Source organism: Ixodes scapularis, unplaced genomic scaffold (assembly GCF_016920785.2).
Source record: "Ixodes scapularis isolate PalLabHiFi unplaced genomic scaffold, ASM1692078v2 PGA_scaffold4__175_contigs__length_147842914, whole genome shotgun sequence".
NCBI classification, from domain to species: Eukaryota; Metazoa; Arthropoda; class Arachnida; order Ixodida; family Ixodidae; genus Ixodes; species Ixodes scapularis.
The window spans coordinates 21381903-21408553 of record NW_024609879.1 but is presented as its reverse complement, the minus strand read 5'-3'; the positions used below and the strand labels follow the sequence as shown (position 1 = coordinate 21408553).

The window sequence follows — 26651 nt, the reverse complement described above, 5'->3', positions numbered from 1 at the left end:
CTGAAAAAAGTATATGAATTAATTTATATGTTTATTGGACCCATTTTTCACACGAGAACTTATTGCGTACTTCATATCAATTTTATATGTCGCATATAAGTTTCAGCTTGGCTAGGTGGCCCTAGGTACCGCCCAATTCATTCATATGCGACAAAAGGATTTCATTTGCTCACGCCACCGTTATACTTCGGGACCTTTGGGCACCTTTATTACACACACACGTAGATACATTACGCATGTTACTAGAATCAGCTGAACATATACATTGAGCGGACACACATAGACGGCACAACAGACATGAATACAACAACGATAACTACTTCTGAGCTCGGCGTTTCCGCCTTTTATACTGGTCGTTTTGAAGTTACGGATTTTCTCGGTGACCACCAAAGCAATGCATATTCCCAGCATGTTGATTTGTTTTCAGAAATTTCATACCTATGAGAGTATTTTGAACGGCTCAGGAAATGAAGCTCTTAGCAAAAATTAAAGGCTGATGCAATAAAGTTTTGAAAGCCAATAAAACAAGCCGCTCCGCTAGGGTTCCAAGTCACGTGTTTGCTTCTCCGCACGGCACGTTGTATACTGAAAAAAACTTTTATATAAATATTTTTCTTGTATGTTTATTGAATACATTTTCATATCAGCCCTTAGCAAAAAGAGGCCGTACTTCAAACGAAGTTGAAATAGATTTAGTACGAATATTCATTTTGTATTTATTCTGTATTATTTTGGCCGCATTCGAAATACGCGCGTAAGGTATTCAAAATACATTATAAATATGACTCAAAAAATATTTTAGATAAACCAAAAATGTATCCCTTCACACTCAAGATGCCGTTTGTGCATTAAAAACCGGTTACACAATTTTTTTTTTTTGTTTTCGGTTTTGTCAGCAAATGGTGTCCCTGCGGTATTTGAAGGCACTACTAAATACATCTCACGAAGCTACATTAGAAACGAACACAAACACAAACACCATGACGCACTGAACAGCTCATTCACAGTGCCGTTGACTGCTCTAGAGCCTTATATAGCCTACATATTGAAGGTAATCATTTTTTCGGTGACCACCTCTGCGCTTATTAAGGTTCGAAGTATTCGATCTTCTCCTCGGGAGTCTGTCAAAGGGGAAACAGTGTTTAGAAGTTCGTGGACGATATCTCTTACTAAAAGGCATTGGTACAACTAATAACAATTCGGCGCAGTCCCTACAACAATATCCACACAAATGGCTCATAAAATACATGTTATTGCTTCTCTGCGTAGCACCACTCAGGACGAAGCGAATCAAGGCAGTTTCTTTACTTTAAAATACTGTAAACGACTTTATTTTCGTGAGGACCTGATTCTCGCAAAGTTCGCGAATCGCCTACAATTCTGAAAAATAAGTCCCGTGAACAATTCCGGCAAAATGTAAAAACATTAAAATCTATATTGCGATCCCAGCGCGTCGCGAAAATTAGAATTTGCGAATTATTCCAAAACTCCCACTTTGACCTAAATCGCGAAATATTGAGCCCGCGAAAAATAAATATTTTACAGTAGTTGTTCTGCCTTTCCTTTTTAGTAGTTGATTATTTAATATGGTTGTTAATGTCACTATATTTAAGTCATTATTCACATCACGTACAATGGTGAGTATACACGTTCAGTGAACTAACGTTGTGCTAACAAAACCACGCCAAACGTATCTGTTCACAGCACCTGCTGAAGCTTTCCAGCATCAGCAAATGTTGTGGTTGTAGTTCCCGAACCCCGTTTGTCATTGGTGTGCAAGGAACTGATCAGGTGTGTTCTTGATAGAAAAAAAGGAAACAATAACATAAACTGGGCTGATTTATCAGTGCGATGCTGCGCAATTCAATTGATAAACTAATTAAATGTTGTATTTAGGCGCTTCAGTGTACCCCATATCTGCTTGAAGTGAACTTCTGAAAGGGGAGCTTTTCAATATTTTGGTAGTTTAAGTCAAATTACCAAAGTATTGCAGTCAAAAGGTACTTAGAGTATAATACAGCATTATTTACGATTTTCAGGTATTTTAAGAGTATTCTGCACGTATTTTTGATTGCTCCATTTTTTTAGGGTTGGAGTATATTTTGCATGAATTAAATAAATATTTCAAGAAATATATGTGAAAGGTATTTTGTGCCTATTAATTTAGTATTTACATATTTCAAAACGCATGAAGGGAACTTCAAATGTAGTTGAAGTAAAGGTATTTTAAAATGATTTTTAGAAGTATATTTTAGTACTAAGTAAAAAAAAGAAGTTTATATTTTCGGTCTATTTTTTGTGTACTTACAATTCTCAACTGTATTTCAAATACACTCAAATTAGAATGTGGTATATTTCAAACGTATTAGTTTTCGCTAAGGGAGAACTTATATAAGCGTATCAGTTCTTATATATCGCATAACAGATTTTGGGTATTTCATATCAGTTTCCTAAGTCGCATATCAGTTTTTGAATATTTCATATCAGTTCTTATATAGATTCATATAATTGTTTTCAGTAGGGTCAAAGTCTCAAAAGAGTCACCAATATATCGATTGGGCAGATTTAAATCCCACTGGGCCAATTGTGACTACAAATTATCAAGAGTAATCTAAATTCACTTATGCTCACAATAAATCAACTAGTTTATATTAGCACAAAGTAATCAAGAGTCATCACAATGTCATTTAGGCCGAATTAATGTTCATTGGGACAAAAGAGTAAGAAGAGTGTATCGAGCTCATAAAACACCAATTGGTTTAGATATTAAAAGTAATCACAAGCGTTACCAAATTGTGAAATAGGACAAACTAAAGTCCATTGGGTCAATATTAACTCAAAGTAATCAAAAGAGTAATCCTAATGTAACTTAGGCTCATAATAAATAAATTTGGAGGAAGATAAGCTCATAGTAATCAAAAGGATCATCACAGTGTCATTTAGGTTCAAGTTCATTGGATCAAAAGTAACTCGAAGTAATTAAAAGAGTAATATTAATCTGACTAGAGCTCATAATTGATCAATTGGTAGTATAACCCGAAGTAATCAAGATACTCACCGCAATGTTCATTAGGGCGAATTAAAGTTCACTGAGTCAATAGTAACACAAATTAATCAAGAGAAACCATCACGTCAATATACCGATCCCACTAAGGGTTTCACGCTTGCGTGACCCCGCCGTAACTGTAGTTCATAGGAGGCTGGCGCCAGTTCACGAGGCAACTCGTGCCGCCTCATGCTTTTGGACTGCTCTTGGACTGGTTTTTAATTTGCACCGAACCTGTGCGCGCTGACATAGTAACTTAATGAAACTTTTCTTTTCTCGAATTTCGCGTTATTTTAAAAGTTATAGGCAAGACAGAATTACAAAAACAAGCAAAAAATAACCTCATTTATGACGTCGTAGGCCCTGGCTTGAGTGGCCGTGAACTAGAGCAGGAGTGGTGAACTCATTGAGCGCTCACGGCTGCCGCACTCCGTGTCGACGGCTCGAAAGGGCGCCACTAAAGCGCGTATTGGATAGGCCAGGGCGGCTCGCATTGCATTTGCTGCGCGATTAAAGACTAATTCGGCCTAACCCCATAGAGAAATATAGTACTACGTAAAGAGAGGACACTTCCATAGGCCCCAGCGGAACATATCAGCGTCAGCGAGTGCTCCCAGCGGCCAGTATAGTCCCTAGTTGAGTGTTGAATGGATGGATGCACGCAGTAACCGCTGGCCACATGAATGAATGGATTCAAGGCGAATTCTGGCGGTATTTTTGTATCGGGCAGTAGCATGCGCCTTCTAGTTTAACGAGTCAGTGTTATTGTAACTAGCATGGTTTTTGTTTAAAATATAGTTGTTTTATAAGCTACCTAATTGTACTACAGAAGAAAAGTCATCCATCGCTGCATATAACTCAAATTGACCGCACACCGAAAAGGATATTTTCACATTTGTGCTAACTCTCTTGAAGGGACGACATGGGACGACACCAGGGACTGACACACAAAAGTATTTATTTTTGTAACTATGACAAGCAGAACAAACATCAACTCTGAAGACAAGGAGTGATGTATGTTAATCATACATTACAAAAATCAGAATACACAGGCAAAATGTATAAATAACGCGTCAACAGTGCAACACTGGAAAAAAAAGTTCTGAATTACAGTGAGACGTATACTTACAACGACAAATGCAATATGATGGAGGACATTTAAAGAAATTACCGTCCAAGTTCCATGAAAACGCTTGCGCATATGACCGCGTGACTAATACAGCAACAATAGAAGAACAATCTGGCCCAGTGGCTTTTAAAATCAGTGACCGAATGCAAATGTCCGTCAACAAAGAAACTGTAGTCTCAATAATTCTTGCGTATAGCGTATACCATGACCGCAACGGAAGAATGACTAGAAACCCGCACGAGACAATAAGCTGCGCAACCAACTCAACCCACACAACGAGGCAAGAGACACAGACGAAGCAGTTGAAGTATCCGCCCTGCGTCGAGTCCACGACTCTGAAGCCAACCTTCGCGCAGCAGCCATAGCCACAGCCGTTGAAGTCGCTTTTGAAAGTTTTCAAAGTTCGTAATAAATTTAAAAGTTTACCCTGTACAACGAAGTTATTAATAAATATTATACATCTGACAAATGTTAAGAATAAGTGGCACTGTTGCGTCTACTAACGTCCAGTAGAGTCCATAACTCCTGCGCCACTCTCTACGTAGTACAGCTCGAGTGGCCACTCTTTACGTCGTACTCACTATATTTCTCTATGATAACACTTCATTGGCCACAAACGACAGCAAACACGGGGAAAAGATCAGTTCAGAACAGAAGCCACTTCGCGCTGCTATACCGCCAAATGGCCAAATCGCCAGCCAAGCCCGCGCCGAAAGCCTTCGGAACGCTCGGAACCGGTCGGATCCCCGAGCCGGTATACGACCGCAGCGCCGCCGCGTACATCCGGGATCTTTCTACGCTCGCCGTTCGTCAGAGCCTCATCCCACATACCCTTTCTAGTATGCGCCGTTTTTTTCCGCCGCTTGGTGGCGGCTTTGTCGACGAGTCTTTTCTTGTTTCCGTACTTTATAAACTGCATTTGTTTCTTTTCTCATCTAAAATACCGAACAAAAACTGCTTTCATACATAATTGAAACGGTTTGCGACACTTATATTTTGTATCTCGACTAAAAAAAAGCTTTTAGCGGCTCTCACCAGCAGTAAGCCCAGGACCAAAGACGACACATATTGCGCGCATTCGGCAACGCGGGTCGCCCTCATAGGTGGAGTAGGTTTCCGCGTCCTACGGTTAAAATATAACTCACTGATATTTAGTTACTCTCTCCGTGCCCGCTGGTTTAACCCGAACCAAAAGAGGCGTGGAAACCGCGAAAAAAGGTAGACGCTTAAATATGATTGCAGGGCCCCTTTAAGGGGTGTCCAAACAAGATACTACAAAAAATCGTCGCGCGACACGACTCGGACAAGTTGTGCGGGGCTCCGCTTCCGGCCGTTTTTCTTCGCCGGGGGGAAACTTCCCCCCTCAAATCTCCCCTTCGCTTCCTCCACGGCGGCCTTGCTCTGCTCATCACGTGGTTGTGAAGAGCCACTCACACGCTTTGTTGGCTGTCGGTCAATCGCTCGAGGCCTAGCTCCGTCGTTGTTCAGGTCCCGAAAACGGAAAAGAGAATGACACGAAGGTTTCATTCACTTTTCCTGCGGCAAGCGAAAAGCAGGCTTCGACGGAAGAATCTCCCAAATCCACCTGAAGCCAGAGCTCTTTGGCCTTCCTGCCGAGGCAACGGCGATAGCGAGGTCAGCCAGACGCAAGTGGCTTGTGACGTCAAATCTGACGAGCCCCGACGTCAAAGCAAAGTGTGGAAGCAAGGATAAACGTCGTGTTGTTGGCTTGCCCACAAAAACCGTCAGATGGCACGACTCCTGCTAATATCGTCAAAATTGAAGCGTCCGCTTCATTTTTGACGATTTTAGCAGGGGTCGTGTCGCCTGCCGTTTTTTGTAATATCCTGTCTGGACAGCCCTTTAGCGGGGTTGTCGCGCGTGCGGAAAGACTGCATCTCCCACGATGCAAGGCAGCAGCGGTGGCGTAGCAAAACTGGCTGTGAGATATGTCTATTGAGATAATTATAAAGCAGTTTTTTTAATATTAAAGGGGTCATGAAACACTTTTTCAACTATTTCCTGTTTAGCTTTCCTCCTCAACTCATAAATCGCGCATTCTACAAAACAGTTCAAGAAGACGAAAAGAGGGGAGTCCCCTCTTGCTCGGAAGAGTCATTCTCCCCCTAGAAGATTAGCCCGTCGCTCAAAATTCAGACAAAAGTTGCTTTCCCTACCCCGTTCACCCCGAAGCTGACAGTGCTGTGGAAGCTATGTGCTCGCTGGGCCAGCCACACTTTTTCCACGTGATCACGCTCTCTCGCGCATACCCACGCGCAGAGAATGAGGTCAGGTGATGAAAGGGAGGCGGCTGATTGGTCCGGCAAGCGCGTAGCTTCCATCACAATAAAGAGTTGTAGGAGATCGTTTTTCTCCCCCGCTACGGTATCCCCGAAGAAAACGCCGCAGCAGCGCATGCGCGCCCCCAGCCTTGTCTGCATAGTTCAAGGTCGTGTGGCGGATTACAGAGCGCTATCCGGGTGCTTAGCGGGCTGCGGAAACGCTCTACTACAATTCCCTAATGTCAGCTTAGGGGTAAAGGGAGTAAGGGCGGTCCGGTAGCGTGTGACGTTTGTTTGGACCCGGTGACGCGCTTTGGGAACCGCGGATATACACCAACTCATGTTTACAAACAAACCAGAGCGCCCCTAGCGGACGCCACCGGCGCCGCGCATGCGCGAGGGGGATGTGGGCAAGAAGCTCGCCGTCGCCCATAAACAAACCATTGGAATGCGATGTTGTCGGCGTCGGTGTGAGTCCCCCTACCCTTTTTCGCGTTTGAATTGTTGATTCTACGTCTTCCTGGCGATGTCTGACTACTTGAGCGGCGTCAGCGAAATTACCGAGGCTTTTTACACCGCAAAACTTCGCGTGAATAATGTGACATGTGGCGATTCATTCCGCGTGGACGCCGCAGTATGTACGCTCAAGCCTGATTCGCATGATGCGATTTCGCTCGAAATGTTCAGTCGAGATGCCGCTCGGGCTGCAAAAGTGTGAACGGTAGCTGAGATAGTCGACGTGAATACTGAAAATCGCAAGCAGAATCGGACCAAGTGAATTAATGATAACAAGTCGGTGATGGTCACTGGTAACAATGATCAACATCTTTTTGTATCTACTGTTTACATTGAGCCTGCATACCAACCTTCAAATTGAAGTCTTTTGAGGCCTGCACTTACTTCTTATCGCAAGCACCGGGCCAACATTTGATCTACGGGCCGGCGTCGTCTAAGAGAGCAGACGACAATCAGAAACGTTTGAAAGAGCAGACGACAGTTTGAACTATCAGGCGGCCGTTTGAACTTGAAGACGCACCGAACGTAGTCCACAGGTGGTTCGCACAACTTGGCGGTTTTCTGGCGTTCATTTTAGAGCAAAACAAATAAATCTGATGACCACAAGTATCCATGAATTCAACCCAAAGTGCTTCCCACCCAAGCAATCGTTGTCCGACGGCGCCTGTTTTTCCCTTTTCACGGCACATATCCAGATTCTCGGACGACCCAAGCACGTGAAAACTGACCTTCAAACCTTTCTCGACACTTTGGTACGGCCCCAGTCGCGGCGTTTTGACGAGAAGGCAGGTTTTTGTCTGGTTCCTTTCAAAACAACGCAGGAATACACGTCTGGCATGGGGACTTCTGCCCACAGCCCCAGACCGGAAGTGCGACCGACGCGCCACCACCGCGCCGTGACGTCACAAAGTTGAGTTCGTGTATATCACAGTGAAAAGGCAGAGAGCTTACGAAGGGGAGGAGGTACGAAATAGTACGCTGTGTTTTCAGATTTTCGCACTTAAAGTCAGGCTTTTGACTTTCTACCTTTTTTTCTTTTGGCCCACTGAAAGATGTGCTACTAGTAAAATCCCAATCTAAAGTGATTTATACCAGCCCAAAATTCGTTTCATGGGCCCTTTAACTGAAACTAACCAAACGATTCATCACAATGTCAACGAAACTGAATTAAAATATATTGGATCAATAGAAACTTTAAGTTATCACAAGAGTAACATGAATGTTAATTTGGCTCATAATAGATTAATTGATGGCATCAATCAATCTGCGTTTTATGTTTCCCCAAACAGCTGATGAGGCCTTAGAAGGATTACACACAATCGCACTAAAAATATTTTCATACTAAAAAAGGGGCCTCAGTATTACACGTTTTTAAAACGTCCGCATCAGGCCTAAAACACTTGTCATACATGGGCCGCCTCTGAGTAAATGCAGGAATAGATTCTAAATTAGAAAGGAAAATACAAACCGTGGACCAATTTTGTCGCTGGGGACGATGAAGTGAGATTTTACTCAATAAGAGGGGAAACAATAGCAGCGTTGAGCAGTTTATATGAAAAAAAAAGATGCCGAGAACTAGTCGTCTATCCAAAAGAGACGGAAATCCAAGTCTATCAAATAGACGCACGTAATAAAAAAAAAAGCATTCTGTGCAATGTGGCATCATAATTAATTCTTACGAATCATCGCTGTACGCACTCTACCCTTTGCATTTGACTGACTACCAGGGAATTCCACATAATAGAAGAAACGGTCAATCTTGTTACAACTAACGACCGAAACAGTATCCAAGTGTAACTACGATAATTACGGGTAAGGCGCATTATTGCGCCTAGGATGCGTAAAGAATCACTGAAAATTTTTGAAAGCGTGATAATTAATGTTGAGGCGCGAGTGAATCAAAACACCAAGGTCACGTGCGCCTGAAGATCTTGAAACTTTGAGTCGTGTAATTTATAAGCATGAATAATAACATTTGCCTTTCGATAGAAAACCTTAGTTTTGGGTGGGGTTTGAAAGGAGTAAGTTTGTACAACACCCCAGGTGAATTGCATCAACATCGTTTTGTAAAAGATCACGATCAGCAGGCGTGCGAATACTACGATACATTTTCACGTCGTCAGCGAACTGTAGCATCTCTGAGTTACCAATTATATTGCAAAACATAGGTCTAAGGTTCGACCCTTGTGTTGCTCCGGTATTTATCACATAAGGATATGATTTGCATCCTAAGTAGGGCACCATATTTGAGCGATCACTAAGGTATCTGCCAAACCAGTTGAAAGGAACCGGATTTTCGAACTCCAAAAAGTTTAAAAGGTTCATCTCGACAGTACGCTCCAGACAAAAACCGTGCTGGTTTTGACTGATGATTGGTTTAAAGTGAAAACTCAGATGCTTAAATATAATTTTCTCCAAAACCTTGAAAGAAGCAGAAAGCAGTGCAATTGGTCTGTAATTATCGACGCACAAAGATCTTCCAGATTTGTCATTGTCATTGAAAACTTTGCCATTTTGCGAATGACAAGTTTGTCAACTTGTCATTTGCAAGTGATGATAAGTGCTGTCAAAGGACTCATTGAACGAAAGCAAATTCAAATATTCGTCGATGGATTGATTGTTGACGAACGCGGTAGTCGTGTACAATGCGTGAGCTGGATTCAACTGACGTGCTTGGGCAGCGTGGATACTTCACAATGAAAAAGGGGAGAGTTTTGGAAGGAAAGAAGGCAAGAAATAAGCCGCTATATTTTCTAATGTTCCTACCGAAAAAGTAGGATTTTGGCTGTACACTCTTGTTCACTATTTTATTTTTTTGCTCTAATCGACGTGCGATTACTAAAATCACAATTTATCCCAGCCCAAAGCTCATTTCCTGGTCCCTTTAACTTTGCGGAAAATACATCAGGTAAAGGGCTATCAAATGTGCTTTGTTAGTCAGTTCGAGGAAATAGAATAAAATGAACATGAATCTCACGTCTGCAATTTGTACTCGATCGCCCTTCTGCTGCAGTTCGACAATGTATGCACTTCTGGAGAGCTTCTATTATTGGCCATCAGGAAAGTACTGCTTTGGCATCCACTTATACTGTCAGCGTTGGCACCCAATCTAAAAGAAAGAAGGCGTTTTTTTTTTTTTTTTGACAGCACGAACTGAGCATTTTATGTGTGGTTAAAATACGTTAAATGTCGAAAATGGAACAAGGTCATGCGTAGGCAGAGGTTACGATTCTTTCACATAAAGCAGTACGAATTAATTCGCAATGCCGCTCCACTCCTCTGTAATAAGCGGTGCTCACGAAGGAATTGTGATTCGAGGAATAGCAAAAGTAAGACGTGAGGTGCGTGAAGTAACCGGGTATCGGTTGACTCCGCTTATTATCACAGCGCTGATGACAGACTGAGTGACTGCTTCCGAAACGCAAGTTTCTCCACCTGCGGGGGAAGCTTGCTTCCGAAATAAATACAGTTCGCGGAAAGCTTGTGTAACGATTTTATTTGCTGCTCCCCTCTCCCCGTACATTGGACTCAGTGTCCTCATTAAGCCTTGTTGAGCTTCATTTGCTTGATTCGAGGCCGCCATAATGAGATACACACGACGGAGGAACTTTGCTCCCCTGCTTCCAGGGACGAAAGTTTCTCTTTTTCTGAAGGAACAGATGTGTGAAGGGGGTCCCTCTCTTTAGGGGGGACTATAAGCACCCTTTTTTTTCTAAGAGTGTATATCTCGTCTCCATAGCAACTAAATTACTAGCTTATAAAACAATAATTCGTCGTAAACTAGAATATGCCAGCATTATAATGCATCAACATTAAATGTACTTTACTCCTAATTGGAGCCCGTCCAAACAAGGCCTGCCCGGTTTATATTGAACAATTTCTGAGCTTAAAGTAGCATCTCCACTTCAAAATAGAATATTGGTCTTCCTTATTATCTAACAGGCGCAAAATTAACCAAATATGTTTCACTTATGCGTCGTACTAGAACTCGTACTTCAGAAACACATATTGCCATTTTGACAATTACATTTCCCCCCCATCCGATAAATCATGTAAAGCTCAGCATTTTCGCTCTCACACTAATTATATTTCTAATTTCTCCCCTCGTACTGTCAACTACTGAATAGAAAAACGTTCAAGACAAAGTGGTTACTAACAGAAATCATGAGTCATTTAAAGAAGTGAGTGAGCGTCTGTGTCCCGAATGGAACGAGCACAATTTCGTATGCTTTATTTTTCTTGTTACTTTCTTCATGTCTAAGATGAAAATGTGCCTTGTGTAACTTGTTAACCTGATTTTGCATCTTGTTTTTTGTTAAGTGCATATGGTGTGATCATGTTGTAATGAATGGATTTTACCGCCCACCCCCTCATGTAATGCGTCCTTAAAGGGATACTGAAGCGAAACTTGAAATACACCTATTATGGTCAGAAATAGGTTCAATATGATCAATGATATTCATAAATCATAATCGCGCGTTTGTATTTTGAACAGATGGCTATATTTTTCACCCTGATGGGCCCGATTGGGCGCGCGCTCAAAAATTGGCCATCGGAGAGCGCGATGCGTCTTGGGATATTGGGCGCATTCGTGACGTCACTTGTGCCGGTCGGGAAAGGCTACGGCGTGAATGTTGTGGTTACGAGCGTTGCCACTTGGTGGCGCGTCGACGATTTACGACCTGTGACAACGTGGCCGTTTGAGATGTGCAAGGGCTGCACGCACGCTGCACCACGGGACTACGGCAAGTCGGCAACCACGGCAGCACTGACAAAACCAGCTCTGAGGCCGGATTCTCAAAGCGAATTCACGACGAAAAAAGTGCGTACGACAAATTTGAGAGAAAACCCGTGCTCTCGAAACGAAATTGTCGTAACCTTTGCGCAGGTTACGACACAATCCCTCCGAAGCTGTCTTACGCACTTTTTACGATAAAATCAACAAGGCCGACAGCGTCGCCCAGTTACTTGGTATCGGCCACCAACGGACATTTATTTTTCTTCGTGCTCTTCTCGTGCGTCCCGACTTCAACCAGCAAGAAAAAAGGAAGGAGTACTTAAAACAGACCACGACGATCAAGAACGCAGGATCCACAAACACACGAGAAGAGCTACAAAAGCCACGATTCTGCCGACCGAGCGAGCTCGGCAGAATATAGTAGGCCTAGCAGCAACATCGACTCGGCGCACCGTTGCTCCGGCGGTCCTTGGCCAAGACCGTCTGTCCATGACCGGCTGGCCTGCTGAATGGAATATGCCCGCGCGACCCTTGTGGAGCCTTACCGGATGAGTAGTTTGATCCCTGAACTAAATTTCAGAGGTCAATATTTTCCACTTGTCATCTCGATCTCCTTGTTTTCCGAGACAGCGGTGACGAACCCGTCGTCGAAAAGGGACTCTCATTGATTCTATCTCCTTGTTTTGTGTGATATAGAGCTCAAATAAACGCCATACGGATTACCTTGGCAACTCGGTATGTACACTCTGTTATTAGTATGCCATTTTTATTCTGACTCGACGCTACGTCAGTGTCGAGCTATAGCAGTTCGTGGGAGCTACGCGATGTCGGTCAAACCTTTCTTTGCCGAGTGTCATGTCAGTATCGAGTTGCAATCGTAAAAGATCGGTCCAGAAGCGCTTACCGAAACGCGGTCTAACAGAGCGAATCCAGCACTTCGATCAAACGCGCGTGTCCGCTCCGAGTGTGAACAGGTATTTGGCATTTGCGTGGCTCTTGCTGACACCCTCGTAGTTCAAACATATCCTTTTTAACGTCGGCTTGCAGCTCGCGACTCGCAGCAACTAATACCGGCCGTGCCAGAAGCATGCTCGGGCCGTGTCGTGCAAAGAGCCGCAACGAGAACGAGTTCACTGTGGCCAACTACGCTTTGGCTTTCTCCGCCAAGGCTTTGCAAACGCGTTCAGGCCTAGGCGAATTCTGCCGGCACGCCGTATTGCCGCAGAACGGCGCTGCTATTTTGGCACAAGTGATGTCACGAGAACTTCCCCCCATCCACCAGATGAGAATTTGAAATCGTTTAATTATGTTTAAAATTAGTTCTCCTGTGTTTTACAGCGCAATATTTATATTTCCAAGGTGGTGCCTGTCCCTAGCCCATATTTATGCAACAAGATCGGCGCTAAAATTTCGTTTCACTACCCCTTTAAAGGATGCCTTTGAGGTAAATGAGAAAAAAAAACTCTGCTGTCACTTTCATCACCAAACCCCCTGGGCACTGCGTTCAGGCTTAAGTACCCTGAATGAGTGAGCGTACTTCTCGTTGTGGTTATGCTCTTACTGACCTGTTGTCGTCACGACATTCTATCGAAGCTTCACAGATATCCACCAGGTAGCTCTTGGTTATCGTTTTATTTAGTGTAATATGCTTTTTTTTCTATGAAATGTTGGTATTGGTGAATTCCTACTTTCAGCCCCTTCATGTCGATGCAAAAAGATGAGCTCCGAAGTTTGGTTTCTCTACCCCTTTATTGGGCATTTACCGCTGGATTTTAAGTCCAACTGACGACACCGCTGCACTGCGAACTCACGCCACCAATCTCAAAAATAGGTGCGGCTCGCCTATTATTACTCCGAACCGCATTTCCGTGAACCAGTAGCCGCTACATTTGATTATTGTTTCGTTCCGGCCCGGATTTAATCTTAAGTTCTCGAATTCGGTTATGGATTTATTCCGGTTTGGTACAAAAAACAACGGTTTTTATTTTGTTTTTGTTTGAGATTTATTTGACTCCCCAAGTACACCATTCATAGGCTTACACTATAAGGAATGGTTGACACACAATGAAATACAAAATGATAAAACTTTTTTTCAGGAATGTTTCCGACGAGCAGAAACACTCGGAGTAACGACAGGAAGCGTTTCGACAGCGATACTTACAGGCGAGCAAATTGACGCGCCGCCATTGTCACGCCACTGAATGTTCTTGCGTCGTCATGACCGAATCCATATCCTCTGAATTTGCAAAATCCATCAAAGAAGGATGTTTGGAATTCTGCAAATTAAAAAAAGGCTGGCTTGTGGCATGTTGTCTTACTGTTTTAAACAACAGATCATAAAAAAGCGATATTGTCAAATATGAAACTACAAATAGCAGAAAAGCTGGGAACATTACGTCTCCCTAGAAATTCACTAATGTTTCCTTTTTGTTTTGCGGCAATCACCAAACAATGTTTTTAAGCTTTTTCTCGTATCATATATAGTGAGTGCCTGGAAACACAAGGATCTAATAGTTGGAAACATACAGAATACCCAACATCTGATCAAAATATTTCAATAATGTAAATTTTAATTCTAAATGAGTTCAAGTAAACGCTTAACTTATTACATAAAACATTTTGTTTTGGCTGGAAAGTCACGTCAAAAAGGTGGAATATTTGACAAGACGACCCCGGGAAAAAATAGGAGGAATGACACAACACCTTAGAGGGATACTGAACCAAACAATTTAGTGTCCATAATAAGTGGCGCACGATCCTTCCACGAGCCAGCAGCCGCCGATGTGCCCGAGCACACACAACGAAATCGACGTCCCAGTCTGCCGGCCAAAGGAGAGGACAGGCTTTTCACCTCCACAAGTGAATGCTATGTGCTTGTTAGGTCAATTAATCGCTTACCTTTTACGTCAGATCCACTGTGGAGATGAAAAGCTTGTTTTATTCTCTTTTTCCCTGGAGTCCAGACATTTATTTATTTATTTATTTATTTATTTATTTCAAACACCCTCAAGGCCACCGGCACTATAGAGGTGGGTGGGGGTTAGTGGCAGTAGTACACCTTGCAGCTCAATCTGAGCAGTATAGATTATTTATGGCAGTTCTAAATAAGTGGTAAGGAACAATTGTTGCGATAGATGCGGGAAGGTGGTTCCAATCCACTGATGTTTTTGGAATGAATGACTCTTGAAGTGCATTAGTGTTACATTTTAGAATGTCTACTTTATACATATGATCGATGCATGGCGAAATATAGGACGGATGATTCAGCAGTTGGCTGTGAAGTAATGAGTTAATATGAAAGAGGACATAAGCGAGCTATTTTGCGACGTAAATTGAGGTTAAGCAACAATAGGCTAGCTTTCATTAAGCTCACGCTCGCGGTGCGACGAAAGTTATTAAGAATAAAACGAGCAGAGCGATTCTGAACTGATTCCAGGGGGTTAGTTAGTTTGGAATAACCGGGGTCCCAGATAGAAGAAGCATATTGTAATTTAGAGCGTACGACCGTTTTGTACAGGGTTAGTTTCAAGGACGAAGGGGCAAGTGAAAAGTTTCGTTTTAGATAACCCAGCATTCGATTAGCGTTATTAATAACATACACAACATGCATTTGCCAGGAAACATCTCAGGTTATATACACACCTGTGATCTTAACCGTGAACGGGGGACTACGACGTCAATTTCGTTGCGTGTGCTCGCGCACATCGGCGGCTGCTTGCTCGTGGAAGGATCGTGCGCCCAATGTTTGGTTCAGCATTCCTTTACGTCAACGTCAAACGTCAAGACGTAGAAGGGATAGAAAATAGACCGGACGACGTCTCAAATACAGATAACTAATTTATTTAGTCCGCCTCCTTAAGACCTTTTCATTTCAGTAGTTGCCTGACCGGCGGGTAGAAGGCGCCGGCGCACTCGCCGCCATTAGGTTGCTTCAATTTGGTCGGTTTCGGTTTTAACGTGCACGCAATTGTGATGCTGTTTCGTGCCACTTTCGATTAATTTTACAATATGAATTTCTTTCTAGTAGCACACAGCAAATGAAACAATAGTATTGAACCACTTGGCGAAGCACGAAGTGGTTTCGAGCCTAAATTGCGATATTTTTTATATAACACTATATATAACATAGATGACACTTTATATTACACTATATGCGTCTGATTCCGTCCATCGTTAATTTCGGCCAAGTTCGGCGGTGAAACAACTGCGCTTATGCACCGGGGGGAGTACCATTGTCAACGGCCGTACCCGTGGACCCTAATTTCAAGAAGAAAAAAAAAGAGCAGGACAAGCTCCGCTTGCAGCGTGCGCTGGTTGCCTGCCGCCGTGCTTTGGCTGTGCGTGCACCGAGCGGTATGGAAGGTAGATAGCTCGCGCTCAAGTCAGATATTGAACCGATTATCTTATATTGCAACAGACTATATTGCATGAGTGCTTAGTGAAAAAGCAGGTCGACAACATGATTAACAATCCGCTGAATCACCAAGAACAGATGAACTGACAAGTTTACTGTTCGATGTTTGGTTTCCGTATACCAATCTTTTCTAACTTCAAGACTGGAAACATCTTTTATAATGACTAGAAAAGTTTCATATAATCGATTATTTTACAATATAAATTTCTTTCTAATAGCACACAGCGAATAAAACAATAGTATTGAGCCACTTAACGAAGCACGAAGTGGTTTCGAGCCTAAATTGCGATCTTTTTTATACACCGCGTCCTGTCTGGTTCTATCTTCGTTTTTGTCCCTGTTGTTTTGGCGTATTACACCATGCTTCATATAATCACGTAGATAATATAAAAGTGATATTCTCTCAGTCTGTTTTATTTAAAGTAATTAAGCGCTCGAGAAATATTTTGATAGACCAGCCTAGGCTGACTAGAAAATTTATTTAGTTAAAGTACTCATTTACAGCATTTCAAAATATTGGCCTTATGAAATAAACTTTTTTATTATATGGACATTTGCTCACGACGTTCTCAAGGTATGAGAATGGTAAGATAAGTGAATGCCAGACTTCAAATAAAGACTGTTATTCATCTTCCGTAATATTTGCCGAATGAAATTCAAGAACGCAAAAGAAATCATCTCCGATAGGTTTACTGAAGTCGAACGCCAGGCGCCACCCAATGGACCTGTGTAGAAAACTGTTCACTGATTTGAGACGATGCGCTTTACTCATTTTGACGTCGCCAGCTACTAAAAGTAAATCCCTATTCGCCGTCGACAACCGGCTGCACTCGGGTGATTTTCATGCAGAAGGATTTTTTTCGGCGTCACATTTTGTGAATCATAGTCACTATCAAGCTGTCTGTGGCAGTTTTTGGCGCGTGGAGCTCAAATATTTGTGTTAAAATAAATTAATTGAAACTGCATGGTTATATTAAAAAATGACTTAAGCAATTGAAAGACTATGGACATGGGATCAAGCACGATATACAATTCCGTGGAATCCATAAATAAACCGATAAAGCGAATGCTTAAATCACAGACGCAATTAAGAACGTAAAACAGATATAGGTGTGATCAGGGATGGGCGAATCACATGCAAAGATGTATCAAAATACAAATACAAAATACTTCGTCAAAAATGTATTTAATTACAAATCTAATTACATTTCCGAAAAAGCCTTTAAGTACAAGATACAAATACAACCAAATGTATTTGGTCTCCTCCAAATACTTTTCCAAATACATTCCTCAAAATTTGCGTCAGCGACTTCAGGGCACCTGCAACGGGTTTCTGGGTATCTCATTTCAATTTTGCATCGCACACTCGGGAGTTAGTGTGCGAGGCTCTAGTAACGTAATAGAAATATAATCACAAAGAAATGTAATCAGCTTGGACGTAATAGGTGAAAAAAGTACAGAGCTTCAAGCAGCTTTTTTTGTCGATTACATTTTGGTATAGACCGAGACGACCAAGACACGCAGCACTAGCTACACTCTTAAAAAAAAAGGTGCGCAAAGGCACCAATCGCCATCTTTCATCCCCGCGACCCTAGCGCCCTCTATTCAGAAGCGGTAACTCGAGCAGTTCGTCCCGCGGGCATTTCGTTGCTCCCGCTGGAGTTGATCCCCTAACGAATACTTAGTCCCCTCGCCAATAATGGCTGCCGCAAGCCTTCGATGAAGTGGACGAAGCATCACTCGAGTAGCTATTTTGGAAAGAAGCCTTGGCAAAACAAGATTTTGGCCCCGGGATTTAGAAATTGTGACTACACGCGCATATTCGGTGAATGTTTCCGGCCGCGAAAAACATGAGAACGGAATCCGAGCGACGCGGAGGCGCCGGAGACGAGGCTACCTACTCTCCGACTGCCGCGCGCGCGCCCGAGTTTGAACTGGAGGTGACGGTTGACCCAGTTGACCTGTGGCGGTGCAGTGGAAGCGTCGTCGGATGCAGTCGGAGTGGCAACCGATTGGACGGTGAGTTTTGATGGCTTTGGATACTTGTAGAGCAGCAGAAATGTTATAGTCATTTCAGAACGTACTTCATAAAGTCGCAGGGTTACTCTGTACGATAGGTGCTCGCTCTCTGACGCGGTCGGGCTCGTACTCGTCCATGTTAGCGTGCAAACGAGGCCTAGCACTTCAAAACTAGACCCGGCGGCAATCAGTTCATCCAACAAACGATGTAACACCGGCAGATGGTTTCGTCGACGCAGCAGCGTTTTAATGCCACTTAGGTTCATCGAAAAGTACCCGTGTTCGTTTCATCGACCAACCTTGCGACGCTTCATCGGAAGCGTCTCTCCGCACATATCGCCTCGGTCGGCGACCAAGGCGATGCGAGCTTGACGAAACCGTTGCGGGTCGCATGAGGCCTGGTGCGAGTTCGCGCCTCGAGAGTAAAGTTTCGCGCTTACGCTCTTAGGCGAAATGTATGGTCGTATCCGATATGCGTAAATAAACATGTTCTCGATCAATATTAAAGTGTCTCCGAGCGGAGCGAAGGGTTTCAGCGCGTAGTGCGGACGGTTTGAAAGCGGCGATCGCCAATTCATTTGTGGCGTATCAGAGTCGCCTGGGCAAGTCCGCTTTAGTTGAGGTAGGTTTGCGGCGAACGAAATTAAACCAATAATGCAATCCCCGTGGTGAACGAAACAAAACAAAGTCGACGAAACGTTGTAGGAGCACGTATCGACGAAATTGAGCGGTGCCGCGAAGTCGTGCACGCGCGCGTTTAGTGAAGCATTATTTTATGTTTTTACTTTCTCTGCGGGTTTCCGAGCGTCTTTCGGCCCTCTATGTTTCGGCCGATGCTGGTCGGCTCCGCGGCACAGTTTATAGTTTCAACCATGGTCGGGAATCACCAAATTGGAATTGAACTTGAACGCTGTAGCGATACTATTGTTTATAGAGCCCAGCGTAGAGGTGTTTTGTCTTGTAATACTTCTGCTTCTGAGATCCTCACTTCGGAGTTTGCTTTCGCCCTGTGTAACTTGTGCTCGTGGCTTCTAAATGTGTGTTGTATTCTTCAAAGCTGGTCTTGTGATCTTCGTTCAAAAGTTTTCTTTTTTTTTTTATGCTTGTTATTGATAGCTGTGTTTCCTTTGCGCTCTGAGCATTTTCATTGCTTTGGACTCTGAGCATTTTCAAACAGTCTGGTTAGGACACGCGTGTCGAAAAATAAATTTTACGCGAATAAACAACAAAAAATAATTTAGAGTAATATTTATTTATTTATTTATTCATTTATTCTTTTATTTATTTATTGAAAATACATGCAGCGCCCGAAGGCATTACAGAGGGGGAGAGGCACATACATAAAATAAAGATATTAATATAGTAACAAGTGAACAATATTAAATATGCAACAAACAAAAAAAAAATCGACAGGTCATGGGTCACTGTTAAATTAGTAAGTCGAGACGCGATTTAGTCGGTAATCACGTCCTTTCCACTTGTTTTCTTTCGGGTGCGGGGGGAGAGGTGGATTGCCTTGGCTAGCGCGTTCAGATGGAGAAATGGTATGCCAATCTTATTGACGGGAAAATTGCGTATTATTATTCTGTGACGTCATGAAATTAATCTCGCGCCGTCAATATTGCTAAAAAATGTTTTTGCGCAAAATTTATTTTTTTTGGCACTTGTGTCCCTTATAAACTGTTTAAAATTTTTTTTTTTTTCAGGGGTCCTTTAGGGTGCAATTTTCTCGTCTTGACTGTCATTCGATTTCGCATTAATAAATTCTGGTTATGACAGACACTATGCTTTATGACAGTATCTTACATAAATAATAGGGTATTACCACATAGCATCGTCATTTTGGAACAGAAGTAGCTACAATCAAAAATAAAAACAAGTCACGTAAAAATAAATTTGCACATGCCATGAACAGTTATCACGACACAAAATGTTGCTATAGCTTCATTTAAAGGACACTTTAATTTTGAGTTGGCCTAGCACCTCCTAAATACCAATACCTTAGCCCTTAATTTTCTTTCTCGGTTATCATATTTCAGTGCAGGGTATATAGTGGACAGTGCTATGTTAGCATTGGCCTAGGACTCGTGTTCAGTTGGTGAGAATACGTGTTCCAGCTGAATGCAAATGCAGCACTTTTTCCAGTCAGCCTTGCGATGACCTATGAGAGGGGGTAGAATCCAGCAACACTAAAGCCTTGCGATCTAGGAGGCATTGAACTAACTGAGTAATCTTTGATTATTGAGCTCATTAAACTATTGATTTCGCACTTGTAGGCTTTGTCTCTTGAATGTTATTAAAGAAATACTTTTGATGTAGCAAAAAAAAAAAAAATTCGACCACTGGTGGAGAACAGACATATGGAAAAGTGTTTATTTATGAGGTTTACGGCGAAAACAAGCTGGTGCTAGTTAATTAAGACTATGCCTGCCTGTCCTTTCTTTTTCGAAATCTCTGAGTGTTTTTACTATGTTCAAGGTTGGTTTACTTCGTTCCTTCTAATTTTCAGAAGCTACAAGCATCCTCGCCCATGACTGAAGATTGAAATTTCATAGCCGGCCACTTGGACGCAATGAGAAGAGAAAGGAAGGGAGCTACTACGTATATGGAGATGGTGAAAGATGCCATGGAGAGGACTTTTTGGGCAAGGAGGGTACATCAGCATACACCCTACAATCTTCAACACCGTAGACGACTATCCAGCCCTAAAGCTCACAGACCAGGTAATATGTTGCTTACTAGCGATGTTGCTCATGCTTTTAGGAGCAGTAAGTTCCCTGAGAAGACCACGACCACCCCCATTATGGTGCATTCGCGCTGCTAGCGAATGGAAGCTCCTGCAGGGAGATCTCGGTGACGCGGTTGGGGAAAACGTTCCTCAACGCACAGATCTGCTTTGCAGTTGCGGCTCCAGGCCTGGCACAAATGCGCCGTTAGTCCTGTCATGGTGAAGTCTGGCACCATGATGGGTCTCCTTTTTTATCCCACTTACATCAATTACGATTTTGTTACAACTGATAAGTAATGATTTTTTTCGCTTTTTCTTTTAAAAAGAGCAGTTTACAAATATCGTCAAGTAGACTGAAAATGTGAAAATAATGTTTCTTGCAGATCTTTGCAGTGTCTTTTTGTATTAGTACTGGCGCCAAGGCAAAGGAGCGATTTATGAATGTTGCCTCAGAAAACCTGCCAACTGTTCTCATGGTGACTGAGGGAAAACTAAGACCGGCCCTGTTCTGCGAGATCATTGTAAGGCTTCAAGATGCAGAAGATATAAAAAAGGTGCACTTTACCCTTTGTTGTATTACACTTTTCTTTTTCAGCACATTTGCAGTAAATGAAGCCGTTCGTCTTTTGCTATTAATTTCCTTCCAAGGGCTCAGCTTACGGGTTGGCAGAAACTTTGGGCTCTCGGGACAAGTATTTCATTACCTGACCCTGCCCTCATGCACATGAGTATGTGCAGAAAGCATGGTCACCAGTTTTATGATCGACAGCTGGCTGGATCTGAGAGCATACTCAATGTGATAACAAGGTTTAAAATGGCACTGCCCTGCCAACCTGTTGGAAGTTTTCAAGAGAGCAAGCACACTGTCCTTGCCCTGTTGCTCAATTCAGTGGGAATTATTCAAGTTCAACATGCCTTTAAAAAAACTTCTCCTCATAGGCCACTTCTTGCTTGCCTTTTTTATAGCAGCATTAAAAGAAAATACTTGCGTTTTAGTTATATTTGTGGAGGGCTAGAAAACCGAGCAAATAGCTTTATATTTTGGTAGGTTCCTCCTGCTGAGCGAGATTTGGTGCAGCTGAGATGAACCTGATCGTAACTGGCCAACCAAAAACACTGCACATTCTGAATTAGTTGGCTTATGTGGAAAATTGGGGTACTTCATACTTGTTTTTATTCCTTTGTTTATTTTAAAGTAAGTATTAACAGCACTTCTCAAAGCACGGGCAAAACTAAATGTGATCACAAGCATAATGAGATGTGCTTGGAACGAATTACTTTCAGAAAACTGATAACAACATCATAATCTTATTAACTGGCACTTCCTCCATGGCAAAAGCAAGCACCGCGAGTCTTTTATTATCCCACTGACATCTTTGCAATTACGATTCTGTTTCTCATAATAAATTGGGAATCTTTTTTTTCTTATCTCCTGCTTTTCTACAGGGTAGTTTACAATTTATTGGCTCACTAAAGATCATCTATTTTTATTTCAGATTTTTGCTGAGTTGAATCGCATCACAAGCGTCGATGCCGAGCAACTCTCTTTTTAAATTGCCTCAGAAAACCTGGCGACCGCCCTTGAACTGACAGAGGGCAAGACAAAGCCGGACATTTTCTACCAGACTGCTGAAAGGATGGATGATGTTAAAGAATCGGAGAAACAAGGTATACCTGCTTTACAATTTAGCCTTCATTGACTGTTAGCGGAAGTCCCAATCCAGCTAGCTTTCTATTGCAACCGAATTGGTGCCGACTCAGTTCATGTGATAGGTGGGTGCAAACTATGTAAATTAAATTCGAGATATCTAACAGTTATCTGTACGGCATCTGAAATTCCAAATGCTTCTGTACATTAATTTTAAATTGTGAGTGACCGTCTGGTGATGAGTAACATTAAAAAAATGGGGGAATGGCTGTATTTAAAAAGAAATATAAATTTGCATTACTGATGTGATGCTAAAATAGAGCCTTCATATTTTGTGTTGAATTGCTGTGACACTTGGCACTGAGCACAATTGAAAGGATTAGTTTAAAAAAACAATCTACTAGGATGGGTGATTATTCTGTTATTAACTGTGTGCATATGAGGAAACAAAATCAGGCCCTTATTTCTCACCTGGTAGGATTTAACTGCATGGTATTACTGTTTCACCCTATGTCCGGATGCAGCGGATGCTAAGAGCAATCCCATTTAATCGTGCTCTTTGAACATAGCACATAACACATGTCGCCGCGCCCACTCTCTAAGGACACATGACACCCGCACAGCTTTGGATTTGCTCTGATGGCTCGCAGCCTCCGCTGCGCCCTAAGGTGATACAGAGTATAGTGTAGATGGTGGTTGGACAAAACAATTCTGAAGTGTCTGTGCTCTGTGGTATGAAAATATTTTAAAGGGATACTTAACGAAATTTGAAATATACCCGTCCTGTTCAGATATGGGCTGAATAGGATCAACAATATCCGTAAATGACAATCTCACGTTTGTATTTTGAGCCTGAAGGCTGAATTTTTCGTTATAAACGAAATACCTTTCTGGCTTTAATGCAAGGCATTAGATGAATCCGTGTTAAGAGCCTTTTCATATGCATCAACCGCATCTAGGAGTTCTAGATATCGCAGTGCTCCCGAAACTTACTGTTGACCGGAGATGGTCCATCTTTTGCGTTGTTTGTGCTACTCCTTTGCTCACCAGTCGAACAACGTGGTGAAGTTTGGGTACCCGATGATGACCTAGCCTGGAGAGGATATTCCAGCTGCTCCAATGACCAATTTAGCTTTGATTTGCCAAGAACAATATTAGGGTAACTGGTTTGGGCGTGTTAGGTTTAGGGAGTATGTACTGAACCTGTTTCGGGTAGTCTATCAGTTACCTGTATCTTCTTATCATCAGTTACTTGTATCTGCTCTAAGGGCAGGCCTCTCTTTTTGTCAGAAAGCCTTCGATTTTATTATTTGTTTTAATTCCCAACCTTTGTTCCAGACGTTCCCCGCAGTCTATTCCATCGAAGTGTGTCCCAGGACCCCAACAGAGCGCTGCAGTGTGCTTTTTGTAAATCTGGCTTATGAGACAGAGGGCCCTCTGGAAGCTGTGGCACTTCGTTTCTGCCTGGCAGGGGTTTTGGACCTTCAGTACTTCGTTAAATATTTTTGCACATTTGTTTGTTTAGAGAGACTTCTAGGTCTCAAACATTCAAAGCTGGGCTGCATGGACACAAGGCTGCTGATCAACCTAAATTTAAAAAAAAAAGTTTTTTTCCGCACATGTTGTTAAAAGAATGTTGTTCTGGGCTTGTGTAATGCATTGAAGGAATGCATTCGCATTTAAGTGAACATTATTTTTACTTTCTTGAGCACATGCATTCCTGAAGGTCTAACTAAAACCCATAGCAAATTTTTTGTTCTGTTTTTTTTTTTTATTTTTTTTATAACATAGGGTGACCCAAGTCACCGGGCTCGATCAAAAATGGACCGTAAAAATCGTCGCCTTCACGTCGTAGACCGTGGCAAGTTTATTCGCCCTATTATTTACAGAAAAAGAGCTACGCTTTGTAATTAAAAAAACGACCTGTGAAATACACCTATGACGAAAAATTTAGATCGCTACGTACAGGCGTCAATTTTTACGGTCCATTTTAGGTCGAGCCTGGGGACTTGAGTCATCTTATATACTAGTAATTTTCTGAGCAGATATGTTCCTACAGGCCAAAAACCTTTCCCAGGTTTTTTCTTTTTTTTTAAATTTATAAATATACTAGTAATTTTACTGCCTCACATTTTATGATTGGGAGCTCTTTTACTAAGGTGTTTGATTTTTTATAGTCATTTTCATTAAAAAAGGGAACAAACGACATTAAAAAGAGCTGTCTCTTGCTAGCTTTTTTTTTCTCTACAAGTTTTCTTATTTTTGAATGGATATTAGGGTGTCTACAATATGTTTAGTGCTGTGAAACGAGCCAGAACAATCAGATCCTGCATGTAGAAAGCTCAATTAAGATTTCACCAAATGTGAATTTTTCCTGCAGAAATTTCAAAGCTTAGTTCCCTTCACATGGAAAATAAGACCAACAAACTGGCCAGTGTCAATAGCAGTCATGTCTGCAGATGATAGAGTTAGCGATGGTTGTAACTCCCGGTAGGCACACGAGCAGATGAGATCGCCTTCTGCTTCCCTTGCTTAGAACAAAATGACGTCGCAGTTTACAAGCATTGCTAACGCTGCAAGCATGTCCACCGTAGGCCCTGGCAAGTTCGTCTAATTTTTCACAGGAAGGAGGCGAAATTCCTTACAATTTCAACAGGTAACATGCACATTCAGTGCATGCTTTAACTTTTAATGTGCAGGCACCAATTTTTCGGGCTCGCTCAGCAGCACTAAGAACCATTGTAGATTCCTATATATATGCTAGTCATGTAAAATTTCGGCAAGTTCTTCACTGCCAAGATGGCAGTATTTTCTTGTATACTTTCTTGTGATGTGCAATTGTTTTCATTTACGGTGTTGTGTAGTTCTAGAATAAATATATTTCCACAATGAAAGTGCTAGTTTTTTTTTCTACAGATAGCTGGTGCAATGTTTCGTAAAATGGTGATGTTAGCTGTAAAAAAACATGCCTGAAAGTTCTACGAGTGTTGTCCGCATATCCAGTCTTCGCAGCTTCTTTCACAACGAAGGCTTGCTTTTTCCAAATAAAGGTGTGCGACTTTTCATATGTACTGCAATATTTAGCTGTGAATGGGAGTGAAAGGTCTGAGGTATTGAATACCTCCCTGCTCTGAAAAGACACTTTGTGCAACTTTTCAGAAGATATACCTTTTCAAACAAGTTGCACAATCTGCCTTTTCTGAATAGGAAGCTGTTCAATGCCGCAAACCTTTCACTCCTATTCACAGCTAAAGGGTCTCATTGCTAGTAATTTCGGCTCTAAAAGTGTCAAAATTCGTTCACAAAAGGACGAAAATTACCCTCTCAATACTATAAAATTAATCCCTAAAAGGGTCAAAAGTGATCCTCAAAGGGACGAAAGTTACTCCCCCGTCACTATAAATATCATCCCTTTAAGTGGCAAAATTAATCCCCAAAGGGACGAACTTTAGTCCCCAATAAAAAAGAAGTTAGTCCCCCAATCACCACTGTTGATCCCCAAAGGGATCAAAGTTACTCCCCCAATTATAAACACGACGGCGCTCAAGGGACCATAATTAATCCCCTGTAGAGTTAACTTTAGTCCCTGATGCCCTGCTGTAGGGATCAAAAGCACTCCTCTTAACGGTTCAAAACTTTGACCTGAAGGGATCAATGGAAAGGGACTAAAAGAAAAGGGAGGGACTAAACCGGGGTTTTGCCGTTTTTGGGGGATCACTCTCAGTGACATCGATTTAGTCCCCAAAAAGGACGAAGTACTACTCCTTTTTTTTTAAGAGTGTAGAGAATTTTTCATAGTTGCAACTCGCACCAGTTACGAAAATCTGGACGACCCGCGCATTTAGAATGTTTCAGGCAAAAATATACATGGAAATCAGGCTGGAAAGCAGCACAAGTTGTCACAGGCACTTATTTAGCCAGTCTGCCTGTGATCGCCGATTTCGTCACTATTCTTGCCTTGAACTAGCACCGTAATCACAAAGTCACTAAGCACTTGTGCTTGATTGAGAGACACTGTATTCGGTGCAGAACGTAGTTTTGAGGGATGTATTTTCGCCCACAAAATTGTATTTAATTACAAGTGCATTTAAAATGCCCACGTTTTAGTATTTAAATACACACGTCAAATAC

At 42.2% G+C, this 26651-nt stretch overlaps 1 protein-coding gene across 1 annotated transcript in view; it reads right to left on the bottom strand.

Annotated features, from left to right (window-relative positions):
* The window catches only part of LOC120843382, a 107970-nt gene that overhangs the window by 43348 nt on the left and 37971 nt on the right, over positions 1-26651 (bottom strand). The window contains exons 6-7 of the mRNA XM_040214740.1: positions 13873-13987; positions 9951-10082 (exon numbers count right to left, since the gene is read on the bottom strand). Coding sequence (XP_040070674.1) covers positions 9951-10082; positions 13873-13987 — 247 coding nt within the window. The remainder of the gene's footprint in view (positions 1-9950; positions 10083-13872; positions 13988-26651) is intronic.